General features: G+C 36.0%; 2 protein-coding genes across 10 annotated transcripts; both read left to right on the top strand.

Moving 5' to 3' along the window:
- Nucleotides 1–10,376: 10,376 nt before the first annotated feature.
- LOC104107532 (uncharacterized) lies at nucleotides 10,377–14,814 on the top strand. 2 transcript variants are annotated; one of them, XM_009616358.4, is made up of 3 exons: nucleotides 10,377–10,936; nucleotides 12,233–12,421; nucleotides 14,317–14,814. In XM_009616358.4, the coding sequence occupies exons 1-3, from the start codon at nucleotides 10,691–10,693 to the stop codon at nucleotides 14,398–14,400; spliced, it is 519 nt and encodes a 172-aa protein (XP_009614653.1). In that variant the 5' UTR covers nucleotides 10,377–10,690; the 3' UTR covers nucleotides 14,401–14,814. The 2 variants fall into 2 exon arrangements, with proteins under 2 accessions (XP_009614653.1, XP_033514911.1); XM_033659020.2 differs by having other exon boundaries at nucleotides 10,461–10,936; nucleotides 12,233–12,427.
- A 1,018-nt stretch (nucleotides 14,815–15,832) lies between these two features.
- On the top strand, nucleotides 15,833–21,820 carry LOC104107534 (putative pentatricopeptide repeat-containing protein At3g49142). 8 transcript variants are annotated; one of them, XM_009616361.4, is made up of 4 exons: nucleotides 15,846–16,234; nucleotides 17,182–18,922; nucleotides 19,802–19,990; nucleotides 21,227–21,820. In XM_009616361.4, the coding sequence occupies exon 2, from the start codon at nucleotides 17,262–17,264 to the stop codon at nucleotides 18,849–18,851; it is 1,590 nt and encodes a 529-aa protein (XP_009614656.1). In that variant the 5' UTR covers nucleotides 15,846–16,234; nucleotides 17,182–17,261; the 3' UTR covers nucleotides 18,852–18,922; nucleotides 19,802–19,990; nucleotides 21,227–21,820. The 8 variants fall into 8 exon arrangements, 5 of the variants coding, with proteins under 5 accessions (XP_009614656.1, XP_009614659.1, XP_009614658.1 ...); XM_009616364.4 differs by having other exon boundaries at nucleotides 20,611–21,820; XM_009616363.4 differs by lacking the exon at nucleotides 19,802–19,990.
- The last annotated feature ends 694 nt before the right edge of the window (nucleotides 21,821–22,514 follow it).

The raw sequence follows: 22,514 nt of genomic DNA, 5'->3' as shown, positions 1-22,514 counted from the left end.
AATGCACGAAGGGTGATGTCGTTCCATTTTGTGAGTGTTAATGCAATAGGGGTGATGTCGTGCTATATTATGAGAGTTAATGCACGATAGGTGATGTCGTGCCGTTTCTATTGATTTATGGTGAGATTGAGAGTAAAAGCATGAAGGGTGATGTCGTGCATTTTTTCTTTACTGTATTTGTGTTCCTGTTGATTCATAATATGTTGGTTGTTCCAGTTATCATTCTGCTGTAGTTCTTTATTTCGTATTTCCCCCAGCATGTTTCCCCCTCCTGATATCTTCTATCTAATTCTTCATTACTGTTATTTGTATATATATTGTTAAACTGTACAGGCTGATTTGAGGGTGTCTTGCCTTAGCCTCATCACTATTTCGTTGAGGTTAGGCTCGACACTTACCAGTACATGGGGTCGGTTGTACTGATACTGCACTCTGCACTTTCTGTGCAAATATTGGTACCGGCTCGGGTTGATTGAGATTTTGCAATTGGACCGCTATCCGGATACTCAAGGTAGATCTGTCGGCGTTCACAGACCTTGAAGTCCCCATCTATCTTTTCTGTTCTACTGTTTCTTTCATTCAGACAATTGTATTTCTTCCAGACTATTACTTGTAGTAAATTCTAGAATGCTCATGAATTGTGACTCTAGATCTCGGTGGTAGTAATTGATACAGTCTTTATATTATTTCGTACTTATTATATTTCATCATAGCTAATTATTGTTATTTACTGAATGCAAATAAGGATTTGGTTTAATGATTCTGTAACGTTGGCTTGCCTAACAAGTGAAATGTTAGGCGCCATCACAGTCCCGACGGTGGAAATTTCGGGTCGTGACAGACCTGGTGATAGGGTTGCCTAACATCAAGTTCAAGGAAGACAAAGTTTGTGAGGCTTGTGCAAGGGGAAGCAGGTAAGATCCTCTTTTAAATGCAAGAAAGTGGTAAGCACCACCAGGACGATGGAACTGGTCCATATGGATCTCTGTGGTCCAATGAGAACATTAAGCAGAGGTGGTAAAAGATATGTGATAGTGCTTGTTGATGATTATTCTAGGTTTACTTGGACATTATTTTTAACATCTAAAGATGAAGCATTTGACATGTTTACCTCTTTTGTTAGAAAAACTCAGAAACAACTAGGTAATCAACTTGCATCAATTAAGTCTAATCATGGCACTGAATTTGAGAATGCTAAATTTGCTGAATTTTGTGATGGGCATGGCATAGATCATAATTTTTCTGCTCCTAGGACTCCACAACAAAATGGAGTAGTTGAAAGAAAGAATAGGACACTTGAAGATATGGCTAGGACTATGCTTCTTTCTAGTAAACTGCCTCATAGCTTCTGGGTAGAAGCTGTAAACACTACATGCTATATCATAAATAGGTGCATGACTAGACCTCTTGTAGAGAAGACTCCATATGAGTTACTTAAAGGGAGAAAACCAAACATATCTCATCTTAGGGTATTTGGATGCAAGTGCTTTGTGCAAAATAATGGTAAAGACTCCCTAGGTAAGTTTGATCCCAGAAATGATAAGGGAGTATTCTTGGGATATTCTTCGCATAGTAAAGCTTATAAGATTTATAACAAAAGAACTATGTGTGTAGAAGAAAGTGTACATGTGGTTATTGATGAAACTAACATTCTTTCTGAGAAGCAGGAACATGATGATGAAGTAATTGGGCTGGTGAGAAACTCAAATGAAACCACAACCCAGACTGAAGTTGCACCAGAAGTAGGAAGAGGTGATGGAACATGTCCTTCCACCCAGGGCAACTTGACAGGGGAAAATGAACAAAGAGGAAGTGATCCTCAAATCTCGAGGGAACCTGTCCATGAACCTGTTCCTCAGCAACAAAACATTGAAGGAACACCCAGGGGAAACCATTTGGCTGTGAAACCTTACAAGTATCAAAGTTCTCATCCCATTGAGAACATAATTATTGATCCAACCTCTGGAATCAAAACCAGATCTTCGTTGAAGAATCTTTGTACTTTAGATGCTTTTTTTATCTCTTATTGAACCTAAAAATATTGCTGAGGCTTTGCAGGATGCAGACTGGGTAAATGTAATGTAAGATGAACTCAACTTATTTGAAAGGAGTCAAGTTTGGCATCTGGTACCAAGACCCAAGGACATATAAGCAATTGGCACAAAATGGATCTTCAGAAACAAACTTGATGAAGATGGAACAATTACAAGGAACAAGGCAAGATTGGTGGTTCAAGGATATAGCCAAGAGTAGGGTATAGACTATGATGAAACCTTTGCTCCAGTTGCAAGGTTGGAAGCAATAATACTCCTCATAAATTTTTGTTGCTTACATGGAATTCACTATTACCAGACGGATGTCAAGAGTGCCTTCCTCAATGGCTATCTAAAAGAAGAAGTGTTTGTCAAGCAACCTCCGTGCTTTGAAATCAAGGAATGCCCTGATCATGTGTACAAGCTTGACAAGGCACTATATGGGCTCAAGCAGGCTCCAAGAGCATGGTATGAAAGACTATCAAATTTTTTGCTTGAGCATGGCTACAAGAGAGGTAAAATTGAAAATACTTTGTTCTTGAAAGAAAAAGGTAAAGATCTCTTGGTAGTTCAGATATATGTTGATGATATAATCTTTGGAGAAACTACTGATAAGTTAAGTAAAGAATTTGCTAAACTAATGGGGAGTGAATTTGAAATGAGAATGATGGGTGAGCTTAATTTCTTTTTAGGCTTACAAATTAAACAAAATTCAAATGGAACTATGATCCATCAGCAGAAGTATGTAAAAGAGTTGCTTAAAAGGTTTAAAATGGAAGATTCCAAAGAAATTGACACTCCTATTGCAACAGCTAGAAAATTGGATGTGGATGAACCTGGTTCATCTGTTGATTATAAGTTGTATAAGGGAATGATTGGCTCCTTGTTATATCTTACTGCTAGCAGACCTGACATTGTTTTCAGTGTAGGACTTTGTGCTAGATTTCAGGCAAATCCAAAGGAGTCGCACTTGACTACTGTCAAGAGGATCTTTAGATACCTAAAAGGCACCACTGACATCTGTCTATGGTATTCAAAGGTTGTATCCCCATCTTTTGTGATAACACCAGTGCAATTAGTATGACCAGAACCCAGTCCATCACAAAAGAACTAAGCACATAGATGTTGGGCATCGTTTTCAAAGGGATAATTTTGAGAGGTGTTGATCACTATGGAATTTTATGCTACTGAGAAGGAAATTGCTGACATCTTCACAAAAGCTTTGAGTAGAGATCACTTTGAAAGGAACAAGTTAGAATTAGGGATGATTAAGATCACCTAAAAGAAACCGATTCTAACTCAATGATTGGTTAGATAATTTGTGAATTTTGTGAATAATTAGATTAGATATTGCTCAGTCTCATGCTTTTATTAGTATACTCTTGTGCCATATGATAAAATGTCTCACTGATGTCTAATGATATTATCCTTATTTTCTTGGAAAAAAATCAATCTTACACAAGAGAACTTTCAGTGAAGAACCTGGTTCATCGAGCTTATAAGGTAAGTATTCTACGCTCCGCATAATTTGAAATAACTGCATGTGGATATGAACTGAAAAGAGTCCCACTTTATCCCAAACTACTTTTGAACCAACCAGTTACAAACGAACCAGTTTCACCAAGAGCCTTACATGCCATAATTGTCGAGATTTATGGGGAAGAGTATGACGCCTCTTCAAACTGAAACTCCCAAGATGAAAAGACTTCTAACCTCCAAAAAGTTGTTGTTACACACTCAACCTTTTCATCTTTAAATTGATCTAACCTTACCCTCTTATCTCAAATATTTTTGAAAAATCAAAATCTCCTAAACCTCAAAACTCTCTCTATTTCTCTCAAGTTTCTGAACTGATCAAATGGCAAACACCCATGAGAATCCCAAAAACTCTGAACCCTTCCTCACCACTCAAAGAACCTTCACCCACACTTTCAACCACCCAAACCCCCAAGAAAAAGCATATCAAAATAACTGCATGCAACACAATGGCCAGTAGAGAACAAGCTAAGAAATTGAGTGAGATGTTACAAGCCAGTCAAGCAGAAGAACCCTAAAAATCTGATGAGTCCTTCAAGTCTGCAACTGAGGGGGAAGAACCAGTTTCATCTGAAACTGAGCAGATAACTTTTGGGTTAAAAATTTCTGATGTTGCTGCTAAAATTGCTGAGAATCTTGAAAATAGGTTTGTGTTGGTTGGTACGATTGCTGGTGTAGAAACTGGTCGGTCTGGAAAAATTGGTGGTAAAAATAAAAAAGAAAAAAAAAAGTGAGGGTGTTGAAGTAGATGTGAAGGGAAATGGAGAAGAAAGAGTGGTTGGATCTCTTTCACCCACTCTTGTTGGTTTGACTGAAGAAGCTGGAGCAATGATTGTATTAAGTGAAGAGATTAGTGATAATGAGGAGACTATGAATGAAAGTATGTGGATAGAATCATAGGAGATAGGTGATGGTTCCAATGTAGAAGTGCAGTAGAAGGGCTGGTTAGGTTAAGAAAACGGTTTCATGAACCAGTTCCTTCTCTTGCTAAAATAGACAGGAGTCCTGATCTGCTGCAAAAGGTGTCAGAAAGTTACAATCAAAAGAAGAAGAACAAAGTTGGAAATACTGCAGGAAAGGGCATGCGTGGCACTAAGAAAAAGAGTGCTCCTTCTATCCCTGTAGCAACTCCTCCCACAGGAGGAAGAACTAAAAGGATCCAGAAGAAGTAGAGTGAGGCCAATGTACAAAAGGCCTTAGCTGAGAATACCGAGAAAGTCGCTTGAAAAAACAAAAGAAGGCTGGTAAGCCAAGTGAAGTAGTCTAGATTGAGGAGATGAACCTGGTTCTTAAAGATGAATATGAGGATGTGGAAGTACTCACACCTAGTGCCAAAAGGAGAAAGACTTCTAAAAAGAAATTTCGAGAAACAAAGGCTGAGGCTGAGGGCTCAATTGTGTCTAAAAGAACTAGGTCTGCTAAAAGGAGCAAAGAGGCTCAAATAGTGGAAGAAAATGGCTATGGATTCTCATATTGAAAGGTTGAAGAAAGGATTGGCTGAAGTAGAGGATGAGAGAGACTCTCTCAAGTGTGAGCTTTCAAAGTAAAAGGAGAATAATGATAGTATTCTTCAAGATATGTTGAAACTGTTGCAAGCCAAGAACCAAGAACCTGGTCCTTCCCAGTTTTTAACCCTTCCTAAGCCTAGTTGTAACCAGTGACCCAAGTGAGATTTCTCTGTCTTTTGTTCATGGTTCTATGTTTTTATTTCTTCTTATGCTTTGTGGTAGGATCTTATCAATCAATAAAATTCACTATTTTTGCTCTCATTGTTTATTGATATTTCTTAGATGGCTAATATCCTTAAATTGATAAAGAAAAAATTGAATCCATGATTGCACTTGAAGTAGCCCTAGTGGCCATGAGTGATATCTGCTAAAATCGGGTTACTTAACTTAATTATATAACTTTTCGATGATGCCAAAAGGGGGAAGATAAGGTGTGCCTTTGCTTTGGACTGTGATGTTTATAACCTAATGAACTTGGTCCTTGATGATTTGTGACTTTAAATGAAAAGTGTTCTAACATTGTGTTGATGTTGAACTGAGTTGAAACAGGTTCCATGCTTATGAAAAGCATTAAGTTTGTCATCATCAAAAATGGGGAATTTGTTGACCTGAGCGGTTTTGGTTTTGATGTTGACAAAGGAACACATGCATGAACCAGGTCCATTGACAGTGTACAGAGGTGACGGACAGAATCAAGCAAAAGGAATGCACGTGAAAGGGATAAGTATAAGTGGTTATTTATGATAATTCCTTAACGAAAAGGTTGTAAATTTGATAAGGAGCAGGACTCCTTACTTGAAGAGAACTCTATCCAAGATAAGGAAAGAGTTAGAAGTTAAAAATAACTAGAACTCTTCCACCAAAGAAGAGTAAAGCATTAGAGTTCTAGTTAATCTTTTTTTACTAACTCTATATATATCAATTATGTTCTCTTTTACAGGAGATGCACACATACTGAAGTTAAGCACAAATTGAGAGCAAAATAGTAAGGCATTTTGTGAGCAATTCCTGTGAGATTTAAGAGTGTGATCCTGAAGCTACACGAACCAGATTGAAGAACAAGCTCCATAAAGAGTTTTATGTGTCTTTCTTTATTTCTAGTTTAAAGTGTAGTAGGTGTTTTGAGTTGTACCTTTCAGCTTTCTAAGAAGCAAATTGTACTAGGTACTTGAGTTGTATCTTTCAAGTTAGAGGTAACTTGAAGTAGTTGCAACAGCATGTGGCGTGTTTCTATAAGGGTTAGAGTTAATCCTTAGGTTTGCAAGAGGTTGTAAACTCTAGTTGTATTGTTCAAGTTAGAGTTAACTTGAAGCAGTCGCAACAGCCTGTGGCTGGTTGCTACAAGGGTTAGAGGTAATCCTTAGATTTGCAAGAGTTTGTAAACTTTGTTGTTGGCTTAGAGTTGTAGTAAAATGTTTGGAGAAAATCCTACTGGGTAGTAGGTCGTGGTTTTTTCATCTTTTGAGCCGGATGTTTTTTACGTAAAAATTCTTGTGTTCTTTACTTTCTGCATTATTTGTTCCGCAACTATAGTGTAAGGAACACATAGGAGAACCAGATCCTTCGATAATCTATGATTTTGCTAGAAATTATAGAGTATTGTTTAGGGCGCTCAAAGCGGAGGCGTGTTATAGTGAATAGTGAATACTGAGACTTTTCATGATGGGATTTCTCTGTCCAATTCAAACATCTCTTCTTCTTCTTTATTTTTTTTCTCCGCAGGACTATCTTATGATGAGACGAAGAGCCAAAGGAGTTATCAACTTCCATGCGCTGCAACAATACCTTTGCCATTGTCAATTCAGTATATGAATATTGTTGGGAGTGTCCAAATGTGCATGTGTTTTACATGTTTTCATAGCAGCTGTACTAATGTACTTTTAAGTGATTGCACTTTTCCTGATTTGTGATCTCAATGTGAGTGTTGTCATGGGAAAGACCTTGCTTTATATTCATAAAGAGTTTTTCTATTTTAGATTAGATTAGAAATATTTGTCCTCAAGATAATCTCATCTAGCAGTGATATTATGGTAATTTATTTGATTACGTCAGAAAAGTAATTGCACGAAAATAATAGCGACAGTTGCTACCATTAAGTGAACATCTCTGGATTAATTTGATAAAACAAGAATTTTGTTTTCTCTAAGAAAAATAATAATAAATTACTTCGCAAATTGAGGGCCCGTGCTGTTCTGAAAAATTTAGTGCCAAAGTCTATCCAACAAAATAGACACAGAGATATCCAAGTGGTATCGCATTACTCTTCCTACTTCGGTCTTACAGAAAATAGGGAATAATACATAAATGTGTTATTATTTCATCTTCTGCTAAAGCTAAATAAATTTTTGTTCTCCACTCTGTGATCAGAGTGCTGAAACATAAAAAAGAGAATAACATTAAAAAGCTTAGTGCCTCTTCATTTTGTCTTCCATACTATTTTATGCTACCTTTCTTTACCTCTGTGACTTCTCTCCTAAAAGTAGAGCAAAGTGGTAATAACGGTTCATGAGATCAAGCGAAACAATATCAGATAAATTAACTAACTACGTCTTTTATGCTTAACAATGGTATTTTTTCTAATTGCATTGTTTAAAATAAGAGTAAAAGGGAGAAACATGACCCAATATTTCAGGTGCAGATTTGTTGATGTAAGAACTTAAGAGTGGGAAAAAATGGGACAAAAGATATTAAACAATTCATAAAGAGAAAAGAATTTGCGTAGGAAAAAAAAACATAAGAACTGAAGAAGAAATAATTGTCATGTCAAGGAACTATATCTTCTTAAACTTTTTCTAAATGAGGCTCTGGACTTATTAACTCTTACTGATGAAATTCTGGATATATTAACTCTTACGAATCATAATAAGAGTCTCTTACCTTTACAAATGGAATACGTCTATGGAAAATGTTGCATTTGAAAATTCTTTAAATAGACCAGTGGATCCAAACAACGATACATAATTCCTACATCCGGAGAAGATGAATGAGATAAACACCTTGACTATAAATTTGATTTTCTTTGGAGATCTAAAGTAAATCTTCTTCGGGTTCTCACAATTTCATGGCTAAAGTTGTTATTTTTCTATTTATGGAGGGAACGAAAGATTGAAACTTTGAGTTGAAGAAACAAAAGAAGAAGGATCCTAATGCTCCACTAATTCTTCTATCTGCTATTTATTGCTTTACATCTTTAGTTGGCCTTTTCGCTTAATATATATTGTTTCAGATGAAAACTGTAATTTAGGGGGAATATAAAAGAATGCTTTTGAAATTTATTGGCACTCCTACTTTATTTATCTAGATGGAGTTTGACACTGATTCTATGATTAAATACCTGCAGGATTTGCAGGCTTCCATTTTTCGGGGAGCATTTAATCTCAATTGCCATGAACTTAAAGATGATAACGAGCAGATTTTTACCAGTTGAGTTTTTCTTTGCTTATCCTACTTTGGCTTCAATTTTCTGATATTGATATTTGTTTAGAATTTTCGTTACTCTTTTACATGTGCAACGTATAATTTAATAGGATATATGTAAGCAAGTAATTTGACACTACTTTTCATCTTCTAAGACAAGGTTGTCCTCTTAATTAATGCTTCCTTCATTGAAACTTGATAGAAATTTTCTTGCTACAAGTTGATGTGTCATGTTATTGTCATAAATGAGCATGTTTTTAAAGCACTTAATCGTGTTTTGATACCTCTGTTTAGTGTTCGTGGGGAAATAGGTGTATGTTGTTCGCAAAAAACCAAAATTCACACAATCGGAATGATACACATTGTTGATATGTGTAGGACTTTGTATGAATATATAGTGATTGGTACACTACTAAAAGAGATTGGCTTGTTGAGAAAAGGAAAGGTTTTTGCCTTGGATGCTAAACAACTCAAGACCAATGTTAACCAACTCAAGATTGTTTCCTCCCAATCACAACTTTCTAACATTGTTGAAATGTTAGTGTACTTTGAGTGTTTGTCATTGTATGTGGACATTTCATTTTCTTGTTTGAGCTAAGGGAATATGATTTGCCAGTTGTCACCATTCAATGTTTCACATTGAAACTTTCATGAATTCAAGTATATGTCGTGTGGCATGGATGATTGATTTCTATGATTAAAATATTAAAATACTTCCTTTTTTTTGGATTTACCCTGCCTGCTTTAAACTTTTGTAATTCTTTTATCTCGACATTTGAGACTTTTGAATTTTCATACCTTATTAAAGAAAAAGAATGTTTGAGGCATCTGAAGTCATCTTACAACACAAGTTCTAAAGTTCATCTTACAACACAAGTTCTAAAGTTCACGATTAGATGGTACCTCGGATTATTTTTCACTTATTTTCCATACAAGGAAAGTATGTTGATGATCAATCATATATTTGAAACTCATTCTCTGTTGAAATTCTCGACATATTGAATGATATGCTTCTTGCCTTGACTTAAACCAATTCTAAGGCTTGAAATAATAAGAGGTTGCTGCCGGAAAATGAAAAATGTCGGGCTAACCTTATCTAGTGTAAATAGAAAAGTGGACAATGTGTTCTACACCTTGGCCCAACAGATTTATAGCCTGTTTGGCCAAATTTTTTTTATTTTTTTTGGGCCAAAAGTACTTGTTTTGACAAAAGTGCTTTTTTTTAAAAAAAATGAGTTGTTTGATCAAGCTTTTAAGAAGGAAAAAATGCTTTGAGAAGAAACAGAAATAATTTTTGAGAACCAAAAAAAAATAGCTTCTCTCCAAAAGTAATTTTCTGAGATGCTCTTTTAAGAAAAATACACTTAGCATCAGATTTTAAAAGCTTGACCAAATATTAATTACTACTCAAAAGTGCTTTTCAAATTAATTAACTAAACACAAATTGATTGTCACCAAAACTACTTTTTTGAAAAGTATTTCTAAGAAAAACACTTTTCAAAATAAGCTTATTTTAGAAGTTTGGCCAAACATGCTATCAGACCCGATCCGTTGTGAAGTTGGTTTGCTATAGGTCACTAGTTAGGCGGTTACCAGGAACAATATATGTTCCAGATCAAAGTTAATACAGGAAACAAATAGAACTATATAAAGAGTTATTATTTTAAATTAATTTGTCTTTTAATTGCCAAATTTTAATATACTTAGAGATAATGAGATATAACTAATAGGGGGTGCTAGTGTAAAATTTTCATAATACAGGATGTGTAAAAGTTTAATTTTAAAACATAGTTGGTGTATTCGAAACTGAGTCAAATAAGGGTGTTTAGTATAACTAACCCTTTAATTATTTAGAAAGGAACAAATTATATAAAATGACTGCGACTTTCGCATTAGAAGAATGCGTCTTACAAATCGCATTATCGAGTGCCCCATAATTGAACTAGAAATAGCTAATACAATTACAAACACACTTTCCCCTCGTCGTTTTGGCTAACAGAAGTAAGAGAACGAGAAAGTAAAAAAACTCCGAGAACACAAAGGAGCTTCAGCTACAGAATCCTACGGAACAATCAGCTTTTTCCGATTGCATTACTGTAGAAGAAAGTTTACCAAAATTCTATTGGTAAGTTGAATTAACAGCTTTGATCGACACTCTACTCATCAAAAACCCTAAACTCCTCATTTCGTCCGATTATGCTGGGTATTCGTAGAAAATTGTGCCAATTTAGTAGACAAGTTCACACGTTATCTCGTGATCGCCCCAGTGAAACCTTAAAGATGAATATTACTAAATTGAAGGAGAAGAAGAAACGAAAGGATCCTCGTAAGAACCAATTATTTGTTCAGGTACCAGAATCAAGAGCGTGGCTTGACACTGCTACTATGCCCATGATACTCACTGTCGTTGGTACCGCACTTTTCGCTAAGCTCCTTATGATGGTACGTTTATATATTGCGTAGCACTTCTGTACTGTACTGTGTTAATTCAAAAACTAAATTTCTTTTTTTTTTGATAACCGTGGTGACTGTGCCATCTTGCGCGCACCTCGACGGTAACTCTATCCACCAAGTCTTGGATAGATTTGGATAGATGGGAAGAAATCACATATTGCTGGTATAGTAACCTACAGTTAAAATCCTATTTTAGTATGAGTTTAAGTTTTGTGCACTGACACTGTAATTTTTTTACATGCAACAATGACCCAATAAAATCCTCATAAGTGGGGTATGGGGAGACGCAGACCTTACCCCTAGCGCGATGGGGTAGATTTTTTACATGATCCGGTTAATTTGACCTACAATGATAGGTAACTCTTCATAGCAAGTCTGATATAGTAACCTAGAAAATGGAAAAGAACCTTGCTGTAACCAGTTAAATTTAACTGATTTGCTGTATATAACTTAAATACTTTTAGGAGTTTAAGTTATGTGCACTGACAGTGTATATATTTTGGCACAATCAAGTTAATTTGGCCTATATTAATAGGTAACTCTTCATAGAAAGACTGGTATGGAACCTAGAAAATAGAATAAGAAGTACGAACCTGCTGTAACCAGTTAAATTGAATTGATAGTGTAAGAACCCTTTACATTGTCAGTGTATAACTTATAGCCTTTTAGTATTTGGCTGAAATGTGGATGACCTTGAAAATGGACGAAGCATTAATTTATTCATTTGTTGGTTGTGATTCTGGTGAATGTAATAGTAGAAGGGAAGCTTGGGGATAGTGATAGTTGAAAAAGTTCAATGTTGCTTCATACCTGGAGTGATGTGTAAATAAATTGATGTTGTCTCGTGATGTTCATATTCTTAGCAGGAGAACTACTTTAGTACTGTAACTTACCAAAGAAACCTAACTTATTAGTAGAACTACTTTAATACTGTAAAATACCTTTGAGTTTGAATACAACAGCAATTCACCTCAGTACTAAACAAGTTGGGGTCGGCTAAAACTTTGGGGTTGGTTTGAATGGATGCTGCTTATTTTTATAATATTTGTTGCAATGTAAAGTGCACTTAAGCGGATCTTGTTGATATTGTTGAGGAGTTTGATGGAATTGAGCTGAGTGAATCCACAAACCTCAAATGGTGCTTTTGTAATTTTACTCTAGAGGTAGGAACACGGGGGACTTGCGCTATGCACTAAGATTTTTCAATTCCTTGGCATAATAAACTTGCTTGTACATTTTTACAATCTATATCTACTCATAAGATACAGTTGTTTTTGCATGCAGTATGATGACTCGAAGTCTCAAGAAATGATTGAGCGAAAAATAAAGAATGCGCCTGATGGTCAAGGGTCAGTTAGGATGCTTACCCGTGAGGAATGGGAATCAGTTCAAGACGTGCGACCAAGAACTCCATTTGAATCTAAACTGGCTCGTCCAAATGCAAGGTTAAGGACAGGGGAAGCTTTGAAGATGGTAAATGTATTACTTCTTTAGTCTTTCATTCATCTGGTGGTGGGTACTTTTCCTGGTAACATTCTAGGGAACAAACTAAGTGGGTTAGAAAGCTTCCTATAGTTGTGAGACTTTCAGTTGACAAGTGGGAATGCAGTTTCTAGCAGAATATCATATTCACGATAATGACTATTAATGGTGTTGTAGTATTTAGAGATCTATCATTATGGTCACATCGGTTGCCTGTTGGCCTAGAACTATGCATGTCTACCTTGTGCCTGATTAAGTTCACTTTTCATCTTCTTATGGGCAGAAAATGTACTCATCAGTAGAGGTTTTGATAAGCTTGGGAATGAAAATAAAGGGGAGTTCTAGATGTTCGACATCCCCATGTCCTTAGAAAACGGAATAAGAGAAACTGCATTTGTTTTAGATTTTTGTGTTTTCATTATCATGGACCAATAGGATTAACTTTGTTCCGAGTTTGCTTTTCAAATTGGACTTGCCTTGTTCGTGTGGATGCTAATATTTCTTCTCATTTTCTTTCTCCAGTAGGAATGTCAATATAAAAAATTATAAATATGACAAGAATTGGTACCTCGTAAATATGGGAAAAGCTTGGACTGCCTGTAATTGTGTAATTAGGAATATGAATTGCTTTTTCCCCTTTTCTATATCACTTGTAAATTCGATTTAAATATCAACATGCTTGAGGGAAATAATCAAGCAATTCATTCTCTTATTATTTACATGGTATCGGAGCCAAGGGTTTGAGTTCACTCTGGAATTCTTCCTTCTGTTTCCAAAAAGGAAAAAGAAAAGAGAAAGAAAGGAAATCTCAATCAGACGAGTATTGAGTCTCAACTCCCTCCTAGAAAGGCTACCCAGTCGCTATTGACCCCAACCTCAAAAGCCCAGCTCTAGAAGCCACACACATGTATCTCACTTGCCATCCATCACCTTCACCAAAGTTTCACGCACCGACGCGTGGGTCGCTTTCCGGTGACCTTCCGACTGCCAGTGTGTCAAGGTCGACCAAGTCCCTAGCTTCATCTTCTCTTCTCATTTTTTATTGGCTTCAATTTTCTTTCCCTCAATTTTCTTTCTGTATACCCATCCTAGTCCAAATATTTCTGTTGCTGACCTGGCCTTGAGTTTGTTCTCCTCTATGAATTGTTTCTTTCCTTTCTAACTGCTTTATCCTCAGTCCTCACTGTTCAGATCTTCCTTCTAATTTGTCATAATCACAATTTCCTAATATTGACATTCTTAATATCTGCAATCCTCACATACAATTTGGTTGGAATGTTAAAAGTCCAGCTCTTCTATGATTTAGGCCAGAAATAATGAAGATCATATATATATATCTATTGGAAGTAGTGCACATCTAAAGGCAACCAGCTATTAAGGCCATCAAGTTATGAGGGCTAATGGAGAACTCTCAACTATATATTTTAAGTTTGAAGTTTCAATTCCTGGTAAAACGTTACAGGTGTAGTTTGGGGAAAATCTTCTATCCAAATAATGGAAGTCTGGGAATATATATATGAAAAAACTAATGAGACCTTCATTTTCCAATTGAACTTCTCTACTTTTGTTTGGTGTCAGGTTTTTGTTAAGTCAGGATCAGTGTAATTCTGTCTTATTTGGAAACTTTGTCGTAAGATCACGCAAGACATCTGTTTAAATGATTAGGCAATGGTGAATTTAACATGATTATGCAGTACACAGTTTGTTACTCATTTTCCAATCTTTCAGATGTCTTAAACGTCTTATGTTACCTTATAAGTGGTAACTTATCATTTATTCTTCTCTTCTTCTGATACTTCTTATTATCCCCCCCAAAATTCTTGCTGGTTCAGTGGCATGACAAAATTTTGAATGACTATGCTGTTTGTTTGATCGCTTATATGCAGGAAGATGTCAAGGATTGGACAATAGATGTTATAACTGATGCACTAACACGAGCTGAAGAATGTGCTAAACGAGGATCTAACTAGCTTTTAAGTTGATAACATCAGTATCCTATTTAAACCAGAGCTGCTTCTTATGAACCAGGAGGTCTCTTCAACCTCATATGCCCATCTCAACATGCCATCCTTCTATTAGCAGAAGTGAAGTAATGCTGCCTTTCTTACTGGACAGCAATGACTAAACTTATGCTAGCTGAAAGTGTGCTGTGCAAAATTTTAGAACCTCAAAGATTTTTTTCTCCATAGTAATCTACTCCATTATTGGAAATGGCGAACTTTAGTCAATATACTGAACATTTTCCTTTGATTAACATGCCAGAAAGTACTGGTCTAAGAAGCCTCTCTTTTGAGATTGCTTCTAGTTATCTTCTTGAGTATTGTTGGAAATAGTGTTTAGACTGTTTAGAGGAAAAGTGCTAATTCTTGGTGTTATGGTGGAAATTTGGTTTTCGGTTAAAGTGTGTTCCACTACTCAGTTCATGGGTATATACAGTTCAAGATCACTCAAGAACTGAGTCAATGATTTTGACCACTAAATCAAGTCTCAGTTAAATGATGAGCTACTATTACTGGTACATCTGCACTAATAAAAATATTGAATGTCATCTTTTTTAACCAAATTTTAGCTGTGGTGAAGAGGCCATACATAAATATTATTGTCTGAATAATCTTATGTGCATGGTTTGTAATGTTGGTATAGGATTGACTCATTGAGTAATTGTAATATCAGAAATGACCACCTAATTTCAGCAATGAAAATGCCAGAATAACATGAGTTTCACCCAATTCTAATGATGGTAGTATTATTTATTATTTAATAAGGAAAATGCGACAATTATTTTTTCTTATGTGATCAACTCAAATATTACATTATTTATGCAATATTTTTTTCTTTTATGTCCAATAAAAAACTACAATATCAACAACAAGAAGAAACCTAGTATATTCTCACATGTAAGGTCTGAAAAGTGTAATGTGTACGCATGCTTTACCCTTACCTAGTGAAAGTAGTTTTCATGACTAATAAAACACTAATATATTATTTTACGCTAAAGTTTATGTTTTATGCCAATATACTCGACCAAACCACCCTAATATTTGCTTTGTGTATGGAGTTGCCTTTAATAAAGAGCACTTACTTCTAGAGTTGGACTTTTCGATGCAAATCTAAATTAATCTAGTCTTTAACATAGAACTTAGTACACCCGACTGCCTTTTTTCTTATGTGTATATCAAACAGCGAATAGGAACCCCAAAAAATCTACCATTTTGCCCCTCTATCCCAATTCATGTCTTTTATTTTTTTAGTCTGTCTAAAAAAGAATACTATCTCTTTTAATCTATCTCAAAAAAATACGTTCCTTTAGAAATAATTTAACTTTATACTTCATATTTTACCATAATAATATGATATATAGTCATATAAAATTTTATGATTTATTTTAAATCACCAAGACTCTATGCCGAATCAAATATTACGGCATAAATTGGGAAGACGGAAGGAGTTTCTTTTTCCCATTTTCCTCGTAAGCTGATTAGAGATTCAGAGTACCGTACTCTTAGCTACAGTTTATTCACACCGTTGAGAAAATATCCTTTCCTACTCTTCTTACTTCTCTCTCTCTCTCTCTGATCTCTCTTTGAGTTACCCTTTACTGTCATCTCAGTTGACGGACAGCTTAGTTTTTCCAAGTCTATATTCGGGTTGATAACTACTCTGGATCTGTTTTTGACCCATATATTTTTTGCTAATTTTAGCTGTTTAAAGCTACTTAAACGAGGAAAAGAATTCTAGGTCACAGTGTTCTTGGAGTTTCATCTCATGTTTTGACTTCTCACTTTTACTCTAATGACTCATTTGGTGAGTTCCCATATATCAGTTTCTCCACTGCCTATTTGAGATTTTATATAAGTTAGTATTGGTTGATGTTGAATTTGATAGCTGCTTGTGATTTGAATTCTGCTCTAATATTCTGGATCTAATGTCTCTTTTATTAGTTAGTATTTGCATGTCAATGAGGTTTTTATCTGCAAAGTCGCATCCAGGATTTGAACATTATGGGTTCGAGTTCAGAATTCTACCACAACCCCTTCGATTTACTGAGTTCAAAATCTATTATTTTGTACTTGTTTACTGAAGTTCTTAACACATAAACTAGGTCCGAGCCAACAGAGGTGGATTCGGGATTTAAAATATATGGGTTTAGCTTTTAATACTTTTGGCATTGAATCCATTATAATTTTATAGTTATGGGTTCATATCTATTATTTGTTGCAGTTTTATTGAATTTTGACACATAAATTTATGCTCCGCTGAAAATACTGAGTTCTGATGAACCCGATACTCAAATGTTGCTTCCGCCCCTGCGAGCCGAAGCTACTAGGTTTAGATGAACCTATTAGTCCTTAACTACATCGACCCCTGGCTATAGGATATCGTTACTTGTTAATTGGCAGTTTATGTTTTTCAGTGAGTCTTCAGTTTACACATGGAGAATGTATGTACTAGATGTAGGAACTGAGGGCTTCTTTTGTTTTGTCATCAACAGTTCAGATTTTGATTCAGGAATCTTGAATTATTGGACTAAAGACCTCGGTTCCCTTGCTCTCCAGATCTTCCCAGCGTGAAATATCCCCTTCTTTTTAAATTTGCTTTTGCATCTTTTAGTGCTTAGGAATGGGAATTTGATTCTCTCATATTCATGGTTGCATATGGCAAGATTGAAGTTAAAGGTTGTGCTTTTGGGCTTTGAGTTGGGTATTATCATATTTGACTCTGTATGTTATCTTACGGTCTTACAATTGCAGATTCCAGTCAGTATTTGGTCAGTTGAATATTGAAATCGACACAACATCTGAATGTAACCATTTCGGATTTCCTTTTGGACATGAATTTGTGCCTCTTATCCCCAATCAACTTGTCTATAAGCAGTTTAGGCTTATTGTTGCAAAAATGCTTGAAAGCTAAGTTGCTGCAACCGTGCAAGCAAATTCATGCATTAATGTTAACATCGTACATTGACATGAATGCTTTGTCACTGGATTCAAAGCTCATTGGTGCCTATGCAAGTTGTGGGGATCTCGGTTCTGCTGAGCTCGTGTTCGAAAGAACCAGAAACCTGAATATTTTTGCATTTAATTGGATGATTTCAGCTTTGGCATTTCATGGCTACCCTGAAAAATCCATTGGTTACTTCTCTCTTCTTCAACAATCAAGTATTATTCCGAACAAGTACACATTTGCTATTGTATTGAAAGCATGTGTTGGTCTAATGGATCTGAACAAAGGAAAGGAAGTGCACAGTATGATATATAGAATGGGATTTGAGTCAGAGTTATCGGTTGCCAATGCCTTGATTGATATGTATGGTAAATGTGGCAATACGGAATATGCTCGTTTAGTTTTTAATGTAATGGTTGAGAGAGATATTGTATCCTGGACATCATTGATACATTCATATGTCAACATGGGGAAAATTGAAGAATCCTTTATTTTGTTTGAAAAGATGAGGTTAGAAGGCATAAGGCCTAATGATTTTACATGGAACATTATGATTGCTGGATATGCTAGGAAAGGAGATTGTGACATAGCTTTTATGTTATTCTCTAAAATGAGTAAAGAGGGGTTGACTCCAGATTTGATTACTTGGAATGCAATGATTTCAGGGTTCGTTCAAAGCCAGAGGTCAACTGAAGCATTAGCATTATTTCTGGACATGTTGGATGCTGGAGTTAAGCCTAATGAAGTCACTCTCACTGGGCTCCTTCCTGTGTGTGGGTTGATTGACTCTGTTTCTACGGGGAAAGAAATTCATGGCTTAGTATATAGATTAGAGCTTTTTGCTAATGTCTTTGTTGCTAGTGCTCTCATTGACATGTACAGTAGATGTGGGAGTGTGGAAGATGCTTGGAATATTTTCAAGTCCGTTCCTTTCAAGAATATTGCATCATGGAATGCTATGATAGGATGTTATGGAAAGCATGGCAGAGTAGAACATGCAATCAAACTATTTGAGAAGATGCAGTATGAAGTAGTGCTGCCAAATGAAGTAACGTTAACTTCTCTTCTTTCTGCATGTAGTCATGCTGGTTTAGTTGAGATAGGTTTGAAGATCTTTTGGTCCATGAAGGAGTCTTATGGCGTTAGAGCAAGGAAAGAGCATTATGCTTGTGTTATTGATCTTGTGTGTCGTGTTGGGAGGCTGGAAGAGGCTTACAATATAATCAAAGATATGCCAACAGAAGTTACAGATTCAATTATTGGGGCTTTCTTCAGTGGTTGTAAGGTCTACACAAGGAGAGATCTTGCTGAAAAGATGGCTAAGGATATATTGCACATGGATCTGAAGAAGCCTGAAGGTCTTGTAGCTCTCTCAAATATTTATGCTGCTGAAGGAGAGTGGGAGAATGTTGAGAATGTGAGGAGCGTGATGAAGGACAAGGGATTAAATAAGATGCCTGGTTCCAGTCGGCTGTAGAGAACAAGATGATATCCGGAGGTAGATCTAGGAGTGTGAAGCAAAATTTGATTTTAAACCATTAGATAACGGTAAGAACATAGTCCCTCTATTTCAATTTATGTGAACCTATTTGACTGGGCACGAAGTTTAAGAAAAGAGAGAAGACTTTTGAACTTGTAGAGTAAAATGAGGCACATATATTTTGTGTGGCTATAAATCATTGCATAAAGGTAAATTATTTCCAAATAAGGAAAGGGGCCATTCTTTTTGGCATGGACTAAAAAGAAAATAGGTTCACATAAATTGAAACGGAGGGAGTATAAGATATACATACTTTGCTGTTTGCAATAGTGTCTGATTTTGTTGCCTTTAATGTGCGCTTAAAGTTGAAAATGATTATTCAAGGTCTCGCATCCTTTTCTGAAGAACCTGTGTATCGAGAATGAGGAACATGGTTTCCATGATATAATTTACTTTTGCACTCAGCTAAATGCTCTAAGCTCTCTGTTATGTGGCTTTCTTTACCCTTTCACGAATTGGAAAATTTGCTGATCTGTTAAGTAGCGTAGGCTGCATTGAGAGAGTGCATATCTGCGAATATTTCATTCATGCCCAAATAAAACAAAGAACTATCATTTTTAAAAACAAGTGGGATTGATGCAGTCTTACTTGCATTTCTTCCTTATTTGGTGCTCCTTTGCTCATATTGGCTGAAAAAAGTTCTTTATACACTTTCACCTTGAAGTAGCCTTTTGATTTGGTCAAGTTATTTTGTGATTTTACTCTATGAAGTCCATCTTTCGGCTTTGAGGTTTAGTTGGCTGGTTAACTCTGTGAAGTCCACTATTAAGTAATCTAGTATTGTACCGATCGGTAGTGTTATTTGTGTTCTTTTTCTTTCTTTTCTTGGATGCTATGTTGCAAACTTGCAATCATATCCTCAGAACTAGCTGTACTGTGTTTTTCAGTGTATTCTAGAAGCTGTGGCATAGGTGGAGCATTACTAATTTTGGTTAGAGCCAAACTGATTAGCGCTCTTAAAAAAACTAATCAGGGCTCTAAATATTTCTGTGCAAACTTCAACTAACAGTCTGTTTTGGGATCTGAATCATTTCATATGTTTCTCATTCTTGACCAGCTAGTCTTGTGACCAAGAGGTATGATTTATTTTAAGAAGTATGACGTCAAACAACTTTCATCTCTTTTATTTTTTTAAAATATAATGCTATGCTGGGATGGACACAAGGGTCGTGATACTCAATATTTGTTTCACTTAAAACTATATTATTTCCTAGAAAGGATAAGAATCTGAAGAGAATATAATTACCTTTAGGTGATGTATTGATACTTGCATCCAGTTTACTACATAAATGGAAGTAAAACTGTTATACTTACTCCTCTCCATCGATGAAAAATCTGAAGGGCTTTTTCTGTTCCTCGTTCACTTCCTTACAAAGCGAGGGTAATGATGTGTACATTCCCCCTTTTACTTCCACTCATGCACCACTTCTTCCTTTCACCCCAATCAAGTGTTGCTTTAGTCGTAATGTGAAGCTGTTTGTGCATAGACTTTACATCTTTAACTTGGAATATACAGTAGAAGTGAGTCTATTTCTACATAATGTTATTACCTTTAGTATTGCCTATCATAGTTGAAAATTAAGAGCCTTGCAAGTTTGCACTTGCCTACTTTTAAAGCCTTCTGCAGTTTTTATGTCACCTCTTGAGAGTAACTATAGTTGATCATTTAACATAGGGCACTTGGCTATTCTTTCAGACTGATACTGGCGGTGACAGCAGGATAGCTGAAATATACTGACTGAAGCTAGATATAGTTGGAAGTACATATCTCTATATGCATCATCTTCTGAATTAGGTTGTCGACATATCAAAATCCGTATTTCTTTGTTCCAGATTTGGTTTTTGGTTGGTGACTTAGTGTGGAGTAGTACAGAAAAGAGTGGATAGTGTGTTTTCATGCTAATAAGTGTAGGAACGGGAGGATAATTCCAACTTGGGGTACTTATCGATCATGTAGCAACTTCTTTACACTTTGCCTCGCAACAATCAGAGTTAACTGGGAATGGAGGTCTTGACTGCCGGTCATTGTCGCATAATTTAAGTTCTCCGGGTTGTTTTTTTTTTGTAGTGGTAGCTTTGCCTTCTTTTTTGACAGCCAGTTCTCACCTCCCATGCATGTAATCCCTGAAAAAACAAAAGGAAAAAAAAAGAGAGCTTGTATGTACTTGATCGTCGACACACCCATGATTATTAAGTGGTGTGTGCATTTTTCTATTGATTACTTGAACATCCTTCTGTAAAGTTTTTCTTTTTGAATCTTCCATTGGAAAACATAGTTGATTCATGTCTCCCTGAATTATTTTATTTAGCAGGCGTGTTTGCTGCTAGTTTGTTAAACCCTGGGGTTATCAAGGCAATGGGTCGAGGAAGAGGAAAGGGCTGAAGCTGACTGTAATTGACCCCGATGATCCAGGAAGTGATGATGAAGAGAAAATCCCTACTCAGAAGAGGAGAGGAAGGCCACAAAAATCACTCAAAGACGACATTGACGAACAAGCAGCTGAGATGATCAAAGAGGAAGATTCTGCGAATGAAAAAGGTGGAATTCTAAACTTGGAGATAAAAAGTTCTGCAACGGAAAATGGGAAGAAGAGGAATCGGAATACTCGGATGAAAGAAAAGCATGATTCAATTAAAGAGGAAGATGGTAATGGAACAAGATCAAACACTGATGAATCTACTAGGTCAAATAATGCTTTCCATCATAGGCGGAAAAACAAGCCAACTGACATTTTGGCTGCCTTTTGTGATGGCAGATAGATCCTTTTACAATGTAAACCGCGCCTTAGTTTCTGTCTTCCTTTCTGTATGCTCATTTTTGGCGCTTTAGTACATTGACATTTCTTAAACTTTTTGGAAAGGTATTGAGCCGGTAATACAATTTATGATTTCCAATGCTGCTAAAAGTATATCTTGATCATTTCTACTCTAGATTCATTTCCTATGCAATCTGTTATATTTCTGAATTTAGATCTGATTTTCCCCCATGTTGCTTTCGATTGTTTTCTTGTCCCGTGACAGGTGAATTCAATCAAGAGGTAAAGCCAAGCTCTTCCACTTCAATTTTTGCGTGGTTCTCTACTTTGAAGAGCAACAAGTAACCGACCAAAGTGGTGGGTGAATTGATTGGGCAAGCATCACTAATATAAACCATGGTGTAAATGGAAAAGGTCTTGTATTTAAGGGGAAAAGAATAGAACCCGCTTAATATTAATCACCAGTTTCTAATCGTGCGCCAATTATTGCAAAGAAAATCTTCAATTGTTTTTCTTTTTTCATTCTAAATCAAGCAGCTTAGGGGAGATTGAAATGGAGAAAACACTCCCATAAATTTAGGGATTAGATTAAGCGAATACTATGAATTACGTTTATTGGAGTCAACAGTTGACAATAACTATGATTTGTTCTAGAAAAATGAAGACGCTACCGAATGTTGGGGCTGCAAGTAAAGGTAATCAACCAATCATTTCTATGTTCCTATAACCAAATTAGACCTTTAATTGATTAAGAACTCATTTACTCTGACATCCGGAAAGTAAGAAGAAGAATTAACCCAAATAGCCGCTCACCCTAGCACTTAAACTAAAAATAGCTGGTGAA

This window comes from Nicotiana tomentosiformis, chromosome 7 (genome assembly GCF_000390325.3).
Source record: "Nicotiana tomentosiformis chromosome 7, ASM39032v3, whole genome shotgun sequence".
NCBI lineage: Eukaryota > Viridiplantae > Streptophyta > Magnoliopsida > Solanales > Solanaceae > Nicotiana > Nicotiana tomentosiformis.
The sequence above is the reverse complement of the archived record's forward strand: the minus strand, read 5'-3'. Positions and strand labels throughout refer to the sequence as shown.